The 11,859-nt window shown below is 32.1% G+C and overlaps 1 protein-coding gene across 1 annotated transcript; it reads right to left on the reverse strand.

Annotated features, from left to right (window-relative positions):
• Nucleotides 1-2,273: 2,273 nt before the first annotated feature.
• Nucleotides 2,274-10,765, reverse strand: Hn (phenylalanine hydroxylase). The gene is made up of 7 exons (XM_081971985.1): nt 10,586-10,765; nt 4,849-5,149; nt 3,874-4,033; nt 3,622-3,821; nt 3,305-3,567; nt 2,679-2,908; nt 2,274-2,615 (listed from the first exon to the last, which is right to left on the reverse strand). The coding sequence occupies exons 1-7, from the start codon at nt 10,664-10,666 to the stop codon at nt 2,459-2,461; spliced, it is 1,392 nt and encodes a 463-aa protein (XP_081828111.1). The 5' UTR covers nt 10,667-10,765; the 3' UTR covers nt 2,274-2,458.
• Nucleotides 10,766-11,859: the final 1,094 nt, after the last annotated feature.

Here is an 11,859-nt window from a genome sequence, read left to right on the forward strand (position 1 = left end):
TTAATAGCAGTCCAAAACCTTCAATGCTTTTTAAATTCTCCAGAAACCCTCCAAATACTCCTAAAGTAGTCTAAAGAGATTTCAAGATACTACAGAAACTTCAAAATTTCCAAAAGCCGTTTAAAAGCTTCCAAAAGTCTCTAGAACTGGGATGGGAACTCCAAAATGCTTTCCACGCAGTCGAAAACCTTCCAAAACGGTCAAAAAGATTCCAAATGCTCTTCAACTAGTCTAGAAGCTCCCAAAAGTTATCAAAAAATTCCAGAACCGTCTAAAAATTTCCAAATGCCTTTAAAGCATTCCAGAACCTTCAATATATGCTCTTTAAACTGTCCAAAAACCTTCCAAATACTTCTCAAGGAGTTAAAAATAATTTTGAAACACTATGGGAACTCCAAAATGCTTTCCAAGCAGTCGAAAGCCTTTCAAAACAGTCTAAAAGTTTCTAAATGCTCTTCAACTGGTCTGGAGGCTCCCAAAAGATATCAAAACAGTCTAGAAGCTTTCAACAAATTCTAAAACCGTATAAGAATTTCCAAATGCCGATAAAGCATTCCAGAACCTTCAGTATGCTCTTTAAACTGTCCAAAACCCTTCCAAATACTCCTGAAGTAGTTAAAAAAGATTTTGAAATACTATGGGAACTCCAAAGTGCTTTCCAAGCAGTCGAAAGCCTTTCAAAACAGTCTAAAAGATTTCAAATGCAATTCAACTAGTCTAGAAGCTCCCAAAAGATATCAAAACAGTCTAGAAGCTTCCAAAAAATTCTAGAACCGTCCAAGAATTTCCAAATGCCTCTAAAGCATTCCAGAACTTTCAATATGCTCTTTAAACTGTTCAAAAACCTTCCAAATGCTCTTCAAGTAGTTCAAACAAATTCTGAAATTTTTCAAAACAGTTTAAAACTTGAACTCAAAAAATGTAAAAAAATTGCATCTCTGATAGAGTTTTGTGGTGCTTTTTTACAGATTTTTATGTTTTTTTGAGAAAAATAATTTTGCTTTTTAAGCCATTTTAGTGCTTTTTCTACATTTCGTGAAAAATTTTATAAATGGAGTTATTTGTACTTATGCTGTTTTAAATGCAACAATTTCTTTAAATTTTTTTGCGGTTGTAAAGTGAGATTGGCAAAATTACACTTCAGTGTACCCATTTTAGGTAAAAATTTATAAACCGGGTTCTACAGGGTGGGTCAAAAAATCACATAAAATATTTTATCTATGACCAGCACGGTAATGAATTGTTATATGTGATAGGTAACATAACTTTCTTTGAAGTACGTAATAATCGATTTTACCATACTGGTGCGTTAATAACTTATTTTACGTTTTTAATGCGTTTCTTTTAGGAATTTTGCGACTTAAATAACAAAATTAAAATGCAATTTTGTTAATTTTACTTTGCCTTCGAAAAGTAAATCTTAGGGAATTATTGAATTTGAAACACGGTTAGTATAAATAACTTTAAACTTTTGACATAAACTTTGTAAACCGTCCTTAATCGCTAAACTGGCTGAAACTTCTAAGGATATTGACCACAGGATTCAATAAAATACAAAAATAAAACACAAAATGGCGATGGACCAAATTTGTCATTTTTTGACCACCTCAGTCAGACCCTGTATACTCATCGGATCAGCGGCAATTTTCAAAAATATTATTTAGATTATCAGCAAGAGAACGAAAATACTTTCATCGTCAAAGGAATTATTTAAATCAAGTCAATCAAATCAAGAAACTTCAAAAATTTTGCTGTCCCATACTTTTTGACAAGTAGCTACTGCCAGATTGACTGCTGCAGTGAGTGGTTTGGAATATACAAAGTGTGGAATAAAAAGTAAATTTTTTCAAGATTTTCAAGAAATTCAGTCTCACTCTGTTAACTTAGTAAACCATTATAACACAATAGTTAACATGCCATTTTTATCTATAAATCTAACTTACTAGGTAGATGTGACAAACAGTTTTAACAAAATCAATTAACGAATTTGTCAGTTAATATCATTTCTGCTCTTGAAAAAAAACTATAAACTTTTAACAGAAGAGAAAACCAGTCTAATTTTGTCATTAGTTGCACTAATAGAATCCCTCTACTTTTAGAAACTTCTCAAAATCAGTCAAGATAAAGTTTCTGTTTGATTAATTTAACGTTTTATATTTTGGTTGGCTACAAGTAAAGTAAATAAAAGCACTTACATATTAAGAAGAAAGTCTATGGACTTAACTGACTAATCTAATGACACAGTGGAAAAACTAAAGAAGAATATAAATATGTAAGCTTAATGCATTTCAAAAAAACTTTGAAATTATTTTATTCAAAAACAAAGATACAAAAGTATACACATAAAGAGGCAATTATACTCGGCTAGCCATATCTAGTACTTTTAAAAATATTCCAAGGACATAATGTATGTAGAAAAATGTGAAAAGCGATATTGTTGCTTATAATGTAAACTTAACTATAACTTCTTAAGCGAATCGGTTAAAATAGATATTTCACACCCAATATTACTGACCAGACGTTGAATTTGCGGTTTAGAATCTAATACCTCGACACTTTGAGTGTATGCATTGTATCTAACTCCAAACGGTCTTGGAATAGTTGCAGCATATTTTCTGTGATATATACAAACTTTGTCAGTACTTCACGATTAAAAAGCTAAAAAAACAAACACTTACATCATTTTTTCTTTAGCGTCCTCAAAGCTTTCTGCAATATAATAAATGGGCTGGTATTCGGTAATCGGATACTTTTGTAGTGCTGTCTTGAAAGGTTCGAAAGCTCTATATTCAGATTTGCCCTCTAAAGAATACTGTAATTCTCCATAAGAGGAGAGTAGACCAGCTCCATACGCTTTAACATCAGGTCCTTCTTGACATAGTCCGAACTCCACAGTAAACCAAAAGCACTACATTTAAACGATAATGCTTAAATTATTATGAATAATTTCAGCAACATATTTGTATGAAGTGTGCAGACGGATTGTGATTATCATCATTCCGAGTTTACTTGGGAAAGTTAAACAATTGTTGCAGGGAAGTAATCAAAACTCTATTACGCTTGAAATTACCGTTGGATTGGAGGATTTAGTGATATTAAGTTTATTACTTAAACTGAAATTTGATGAATATTACTCTGAACTTTAGGCGTCATTATTTGTAAACAACCAAAATTAAGAGAAGAACATAAGAAACAAAAATAGAAAGTTGCTGTTTTTACATACACTAAAAAACTACAAAAGATTTAGCAACGCTGAAAACAGTACACAAAAATAATTGTAAAAATAATTTGACTAATCATTTACCGTTGCTAATTTCTCAATGTAATCATCTGGAGCTCCCAATGATGCCAATCCAATTTCTTGTGAAAACTGAGCAAAATCAGGATCAGCAAAAAGAGGAACGTGACCCAAAAGTTCATGGCAGACATCGGGTTCAGGAGTGTAGAATGGTTTGCTGGGATGACGAATGTACTGTGTGGAATGAAAAACTCTAAACGCTAATCCAGCCAGAAAGTCTCTTGATGAAAGCAAACCAGCAACAGGACGAAGTGTGAAACCTGTACAATCTATAAATTGATCTAAATTAGTAAAAAAAACATTTTTAAACTATTTGGTATAACCTTTTAAGAAGTTAGAGACATCTTCAAGCTGAGGGATGTTGTTTTCCCTATATCCACAATTCTCTTCCAATAGAGGAAAAACGTGGTTGTGTTCCTTACAGGCGTGAGTGGGATAGAGAGATTTCAATTGTCTGAATACTTTACCCCATGTTTCAATTTCTTCTTTGGAATATTCCACGTGAGGCAGTTTTTGTCCATATCTAGTACAAAGCTAAATAAGTTTGGAGTATTAAAAAATTACAATAAATCTACCTGTAATTGTAAGCTATGTCAGCAAAATACTTCCGCCTGGCTCTGTAAACTGGATCCGTAAATCCTGGATGATCTGAGTCAAGTTCAGAGCCGTAGGAAAGGATTTGGTTGGCAAATCGGTCCAAGTCACGAATTCGTCTGGGAAACCATGGAACGGTGTCTGGAAACAGAAATTACATAATGTTAGCTAGCAATTTATTTATTAAAAAAATAATTGTTTCATAGAGGACTCTAATATACAGGGTGATTCCAAAGTTGGTGCTTTCCTTTAACCTGCGAATAGGGCTTCAAAAAATAAGGTTTTTTTTTCCTTTGACGCTTTTTCGAAATATGAACAATAACGAAGATACAGGGTGTCAAAGTTTTACTGAAAAATTAATAATTTAATGATTTTGGCCAAACCACTTGAAGTAATTAAACAAAATTTTGTAGGTGTCAATAGCTACGTGGAAAGGAAATTTTCAGAGAAACAACAATTTTCTTGCGTTTACCAGTGGCGTGCGTATAATTTTTTTAAAACATTTTTTAAAAAAAAATATTACCCTACTGGTTTTTTTCAAAATAAAATGTATTATTGAATTCCTTGTTCAATTCTAAAAATAAAACCCCTTTTATTATTTTTTGCTACGACGCACCATTTCCCAGTAAAAAAATAAATCGTCTTAATGCGTGCCTAAAATTAAATGCTGTTTTAATTTAAAATGTCAAACTATTAAAAATTAGTTCAAATGAGGCTGAAATCTTTTGTTTTTGTTTATGTCTGTTGATAAGGAATAACCTGTAGTTAGTTAAAATTAAATTTAAGTTATTTTTTATTTTGTTTTTTTTCAGTAAAACTTTGACACCCTGTATCTTTGTTATTGTTCATATTTCGAAAAACCGTCAAAGGGAAAAAAAACTTATTTTTTGAAGCCCTATTCGTAAGTGAAAGGAATGCCCCAACTTTGGAATCACCCTGTATAACTCAATTCTTACCGGCGTTGTCTTTGTAATCTCTCGAAATAATCTGCAAATATTGACTTTGCGTTTTAATTTCTTCAATAGCTGAACCCAAATTTACGGAAGGAGCACATTCCACCATAAATTCGTACAAATCTGGTTCCTTTGTCGATGGCCTTGATTCGATATGCAGCAGATTGATTTCATATTTTTTAAACAGATTTAAATATTTAGCCAAAACTCCAATTTCCTCTTGTGGAGGGGCAAACAAAAGATAGGTGCTTTTGGCAGAATCTCTTCCAATTCGAATGTAATTACCTCCAGGCATTAATTTTGGCTGAAAAATCAAATAAATGCTTGTAATGGTTTAATGATATTTCTAATACAAATTGCAAAATTTGGTTAAAATGTTAATAATTCTGTTCATGGTTCAGCATAGATTTATCGAAGGTCAAAAGTGTTGATAGGAATAAAAAGTAATGAAAATATTTTGCAACTGAATTATCCCGTATTAATTAATTGCTATACTAATTGTGTGCAGATAAAAATTTTGAAAGTCAAGTGCGTGCTCTCCATATCGCTTAAATTGTGAAACGAATGCTTACCAAGGTCTTAAAGCCTGGTCCGTATATTAAAAAAACGGTAGGAAAAATTGCCTTTTGGAATCAAAGGATGTACTTTAATTAAATTCCGATAATAAGAGAGTGTGTGCAAGAAGTCTGTACAACTAAACAAATTTCCGGTGTAAAAATACAATGATTGAACCAAAAATTTAAAAGCCTTATCAATGCCACATTTTGTATACATAAATACGGAAATAACAATTCTTGCAGCAATAGTTATCAATTTCAAAGCGCTTCATTCATATTTTTACTTTAGCATGTGCATTGATGTTGATTATTTGTTTCTTCATCAACAAAATATCTTCTTAACTTTGACGCAAAACTGGTTTTAAACAATAACATCAATGTAACACAAACGGGAGCTTAAAATATTATTACTAATTTGATGTAATTATTTTGCCTGCTTTGATAATTATATGTGCAATATCGATAATTGATGAATACATTGGCAATTGATATACTTATGAGTCGTATTAAAAAAACAAAATTTGTTTTAACTAATTTGTTAACATGGACCAAAATAAAAAAAAAACATTATTACAAGCAGAACATAGTAAGTAGTAAATTCAAATACTCACCACTAAAATGTGATGAAAGTTATGTTTTTCCATTTCAATCACGGCAACTATACTAAATCACTGTCACTGTATGTAATCAATGTCTTGTCTGTATAAATTCACTTCGTGAACTACAACTTGTATTTATTGTAAACTTCTATAAATGTGCATTTAGTAGCTTGCAGTTTAAAATTAGTACTTTCTTAGAATTTGAATCATTTATAAAGGCCTTGCAAAGATGATTACAACACATAGGAAACGCATTGCGTCAGGCTTTACACTTTTGGTTTATGGGTTTTCACAAAAGATAATGGTTAATTTTATATGATCAGCGTTTTGGCTAGCCCTGGATTGGTTTATCATTAGTATAACATCAAAATATGCTTGACTTTGTAAGCAGATATTTTTACTCAAGCAAAATATATTCTTCTAATTAGTAATGACGGTCGACAAAGTATCCGAAGTTTATGTTCTGTCATCATATTTAATTAAATAAGAAGACTGGTTTTTTTCAAATATTTTGGCAGTAAAGTACAAAATTGTTCTATTTTTTTCACATAAATGTGATGATAAAAAAACAAGTGAAAAGTGATAATGATTTTGGTTATTCAAAATCATTTTTATGGCGTTTATTAAATTAGGTTGAACCTTTCTTAAAAAAATATATAATTATTAAAAAACTTTGATCAAAAACAAAAACATTAATGTGCTGGCTAATTGCCTAAAATGCATAACAAAAGAATAGAAGAATGTGAAAAAATTGTAAAAGGAATCTCAGAACTTTTACTATTAGTACTCTAGAAAACCCAAAATAAAATATAAAAAATTTTTTACTAAGAAAATTACAAAAAAGATTACAAATCAAAATATAAAGCAAAAGATAGCTAAATTATCCTCTAAAAACCGAATTTGGCTAGAATCTGCAAGATTTAAAGTAACAACACAATCTTCCTAACAAGACGTGTTTCTGAGATTCATGACAGGTATTTTAACAATTATCACGTGACCGTTTAGATGAATAATGTTCTAAAATCACGTGACAACTGTCACTAACGTTAAAAATGTCAAACTGTGCATAAAAGTTGTAAAAATCAGGGAAAACTTTACAAAGGATTTCTTGTAGTATTTGATATAAAACGTGTTTCTGAGATTTATGATAGTTATATTGATAGTTTGACTGCCTATGACGTGATACATGTCACAAATGTTAGAATTTAGAAAACAAATGATGAAAGAATAAAAACCTGTATTTTGGAAGGATGGTTTATATAGCAAGTTGGCGTTATTTTTCGATGTAGAATCAATGATTAAATTTTTTCGAATCTTGTATAAGAATGTAAAATTAATTTTGTTTTCCTTATGTAAATTGTTTGTTTTTTAATTTAAAATAATAATTATTAAATGCCAATTATCCTTCAAAATCAATGTCATCCAGGTGTATGCCCCCACAACAGATTCAACAGAAGATGAGATGAAGAGGTTTTACGAAGAATTAAAGTACTAGTAGTAACAAGTTCAAAATCATGAAATAAACATGATTATCGGTGATTTCAACGCCAAAGTGTGAGAAGGAAGATTTGAAGCATTGGTGGTACCTTATGAACTAGGATTACGCAATGATTGTGGCAACGTCTTTGCCAATTCTGCCAAGAGGAAAACATGAAAATAACAAACACATGGTACAAGCTGCCACCTAGACGCTTATATACGTGGAGATCGCCCAGACAACATAATCCGCAATTAGATCGATTACATACTCATCAACACACGTTAAGGAAACTCGGTAAAGAGAGTATGCACGATTGGACGATAAAAGCATCACAGTTCTTCAGACGATATTTAATCGAATCTATAACAAAGGCGAATATCCCGAATTTTGTCCTCTTGTCGAAAAAGAACAATCCAACAAAATATGAGGACCACAGACTAATTAGCCTCATGAGTCACACACTGAAGATATTCCTTAAGATTATCCACTACAGAATATCAATAAAGTGCAAAAGAAACATCGGATCCACACAATTTGGTTTCAGAGGAGAGAATCATTAGTTGCGACTCAAGTACTGATTCAGAACTGCAGATTAGAGAAAGGACATAATGCTGTGTTTCATCGATTATGAAAAGGCGTTCGACAGAGTCCAACATCATGAACTGATCCAAATCCTAAATAGATTGGACATCCGCTGAATTCAAAGCCTATACTGGAACCAAATGGCTGAAGTCAGAGTTGGTAACGATCTCACAGAAGCAAGACAAATTTGTAGAGGGGTCAGACAAGGGTGTGTTCTCTCCCCACTTCTCTTCAATTTATATTCTGAAGCCATCTTTCAGGAAGCCCTAGAAGAACGTAACGTGGGCGTTAAGGTGAATGGTGTATGGGTCAACAATATTAGTTATGCGGACGACACAGTTCTAAATGCAGATAACATGGAGAATTTGCGAGATTTGCTTGGGACTGTCGGGGAATGCAGTAACAACATGGGCCTCAATATCAAAACAAAGAAGACTAAATTGATGATAATTAGTGGAAAGCCACAAGAATTTCAAAACTCAAGCCTAACATATGAGAATCAACCAATAGAGCGAGTAAATAAATTTAAAATCTAGGAACTGTGAAATGTGTGAAAACTGGGAATCAGACACAGAAATCAGATGCTGGATTAAAAATGCCCACAGTGCGTTCATGAAATTCAAAAAAGTGCTCACCAATACTGATTTCGATCTTGGCTTGAGAATTAGATTTGTCAAATGCTATGTCTGGACAGTGTTGCTTTATGGCATGGAGGGGTGTACACTGAAGGTGAGCACTATGAACAAGCTGGGAGCATTCGAGGTGTGGGTCTATAGGCGTGTACTGAGGTTTCCATGAACTGCAAGAAGAACCAACGATGAGGTCCTGAGAATAATCAATAAAGACCGCGAATTGTTAGACACCATTACGTCGAAAAACAGCATACCTGGGCCACGTAATACGCAACGAGAGGTACGAATTCCTGCAATTGATAATTGAGGGGAAGATTGAGGAAAAGAGAGGAATCGGCAGGAAAAAGATGTCATGGCTCCGCAACGTTAAGCAGTGGACAGGATTGAAGACAATGCAAGAACTAATTCATACCATACGTAATGGGGAAGAGTGGACAAATGTGATCGCAAACATACATTAATAGACACGCAGCAGAGGAAGAAGAATTATCCCCTAATAACGCATTCTTGGAAGTATTTCCTACATTCCCAGATAAAATCTAGTAGTTTATCCCAAAGTAGCAACCTGCTAAAGTCTATTAGATTAATAACAAATTTGGTACCGGAAAGCATAAAAAAAAGTTTTGTCAAAATTTACTTCCGTAGAATGTATTGGTACACCAAAAATCAATATAAAAAGCAAACATATGTCATCACGACATTCTGATTTATTTTAGTTTTTAAAATTAAGTCTAAATCCAAAATAGAAAATCTTTTTTCTTTTGCGATACAACTTTTTGAACATAGACTAAACAAAAACATAACACGATTCCACTAGATGCACTTTCTGCAAACTGTTTAATCTTTCGATTTCTTAGAACCACTCTGATACTATTTTCTGCATAAAATGATGCAAGAAATGTAAACTGCATATACTTTGATAAAATTTGAAACCAAATTATACATATTTACAAGCATTAATAGGTCAATAAACATACATAAGTTAAATAAACAAATATTAATAGAGTGCACTTCCTCCTCGTGATCTAATGCAGTAGACAATTGGGTTACAATGCTAAAGATTAACTTAACTAGAATAATTAACTGACTTCGTCTGTTGTTTTGAATCGCGTCGAAGATATTTAGATCTCATAAATACGTGCCTGTTCATATGTTTTGAGGGAAAATTTGATTGTTGAGCACAATGTTCTGCATGTAAAACTAGATATACGACACCTGTGTTTTATCGACTTCTTGACAATAAGCAAGCCTCGTAAGTCAAATTACTCCAGAATCTTAGCACCTGGAACGAGTTTTCTATGCTGCCATAGACTTAGCCCCATGGTTCATTGTTTTTGATGACCATATCATAATTGGCCATTCTATTGGGCTTCCTTGATCAATCCAGCAATCCAACTGCATTTGATTATTGCAACGAAATCTAGTGTTTGCATTTGCAAGAAAACTCGTTGTTCAGGAATTAGTTCGTTTATCACATGACTTTTGATGAGTGAATTTTGAAAATAGAATTTTTTGTTATTGCGTATTTTCATTATAGTTTCACACAGTTTTGTTAAGTTCGAGGATATTATTATTTTACCAAAAAATATCATTGTGAACAAAGTTTTATTTTTGTGTTGGTGAAATATTTCAAATCTTTTTTTGTCTTAAGACAAATTATGGTTTCATTAACTGAGACTCGCTCTGTATATATATTGTAATAAACTTAATTAGTAAATACTTTAAACCTTCAAAACAAAAAAAAATATTGCTATTGTTTTATTATTTATCTCGTTTCAGTTTAAATAATCGTCTAAGGTCACTTACGCAGAAATAAACTCGATTTTATATACAACACCATAAAAAACACACACATTACTTGACAGTCGTTATTAATCATGGTATACTTACTACATCTGGTGGACTACCTTGAGGTGTTTGTATGTTCTCTTCATTCTGAGGAATGAACAAAGAATCACTTTTAGACATCATTTTTCAGACTTTTGGAATAAACAATCATCCACATTTGTTATCTGCAAATAAAGTAGCAAATTTGTCTGATTTCTCTTGCACTGAAAGTTAGTGAATGAACCTATTAATTACCTCGATCTAGACCGTATTTAGAATCAAAATTTGCGTAAGCACTCTCTTCATCGACACAAAAATAACTGGCTTCTTGGTTTATGCCTACAATGATATCAAGCTTTTCGTAATCGCAAGTTGATGCAAGGATATTTTTGAATTGAAGGAACAGGTTATCAACTGGTTTTGAAATATTTGTTTTTAAGTGATCGGAAATTGGTTCATATATTACACTAAAATTTATACGCAATTTAGATAAATTGTAGAAGGAAAAACCAGTTATTAAAATTACTTTGTTGGGTATCTATCAGGTGCTATAGTAGTCCCAATATAGGGAAAATAAATTTGTTACTACTTGAAGAGTAAATTTAATTAATGTTAATAAGAAATTGATTTCAATCAGAACATTGTTTAAACAAAATTTACGTCACAAGTTTCAAAAGTTTGTGCCAACATAAACAACAACCAACAGACTAATGAAAATGACGTGACTTCAAGATTGTGACGATTGTTGTTGTGTTGGTAGCAATGTTAGGGTATTGACAGGTTGTTACAGTTTGTCCCAAAATTGATGTCAAAAGCCAAAAGAAAACAAATACTTATATATTAGGCTTTTTCAATCCTGCTATGGAAACATCACCCTCTTTTCGTGATAATTTGAAAACCGCAACTTAACAAATGATAATTAAGATGACAACAGTAAAGTTGTAATTTTCAGTTTGTAGAAAAATCCAGAATTTTATACCCCGTCATCAGTTTCGAAATTATTACCTGAGAACCGTCTTCAGGAGGTTTTGTTCGAAGGTACTTAGCATGTCGGAACACCTTGCATTGATCTGTAGTTGCCACTAAAAGTAGTTTTAGTATTTTTGTGTTTGTTCTAGGCAAATTTTTATCCTCAATTAAGTATTTTGCTAGAGAACAGTTTAGAAACTTCCTTTTCTTAAAAAAATTATCCTAAATTTGCCTAATCTAGGGATTAATCGTCAAATTTAGGTGAAGAACTGTAAGATGTAAGATTTTTGTCAAAAGTGAACTTGTTCCCCTGCACTTTTCATTTGGTTTATAGTTCTACTAATCTATAATGTAATAATTCTAAAATG

This window comes from Ips typographus, linkage group LG2 (assembly GCF_016097725.1).
Source record: "Ips typographus isolate SLU linkage group LG2, UJ_Ityp_2.0, whole genome shotgun sequence".
Lineage (NCBI taxonomy): Eukaryota > Metazoa > Arthropoda > Insecta > Coleoptera > Curculionidae > Ips > Ips typographus.

Excerpts from the sequence above, each read along its gene's own strand:
- Hn (XM_081971985.1), bottom strand. The coding sequence starts at position 10,666 with ATGATGTCTAAAAGTGATTCTTTGTTCATTCCTCAGAATGAAGAGAAC. Across the intron at positions 5,150-10,585 it reads AAGGTAGTCCACCAGATGTA|CCAAAATTAATGCCTGGAGG; the intron begins GTAAGTATACCA and ends TTGATTTTTCAG. Across the intron at positions 3,822-3,873 it reads GACATAGCTTACAATTACAG|ATATGGACAAAAACTGCCTC; the intron begins GTAGATTTATTG and ends GCTTTGTACTAG.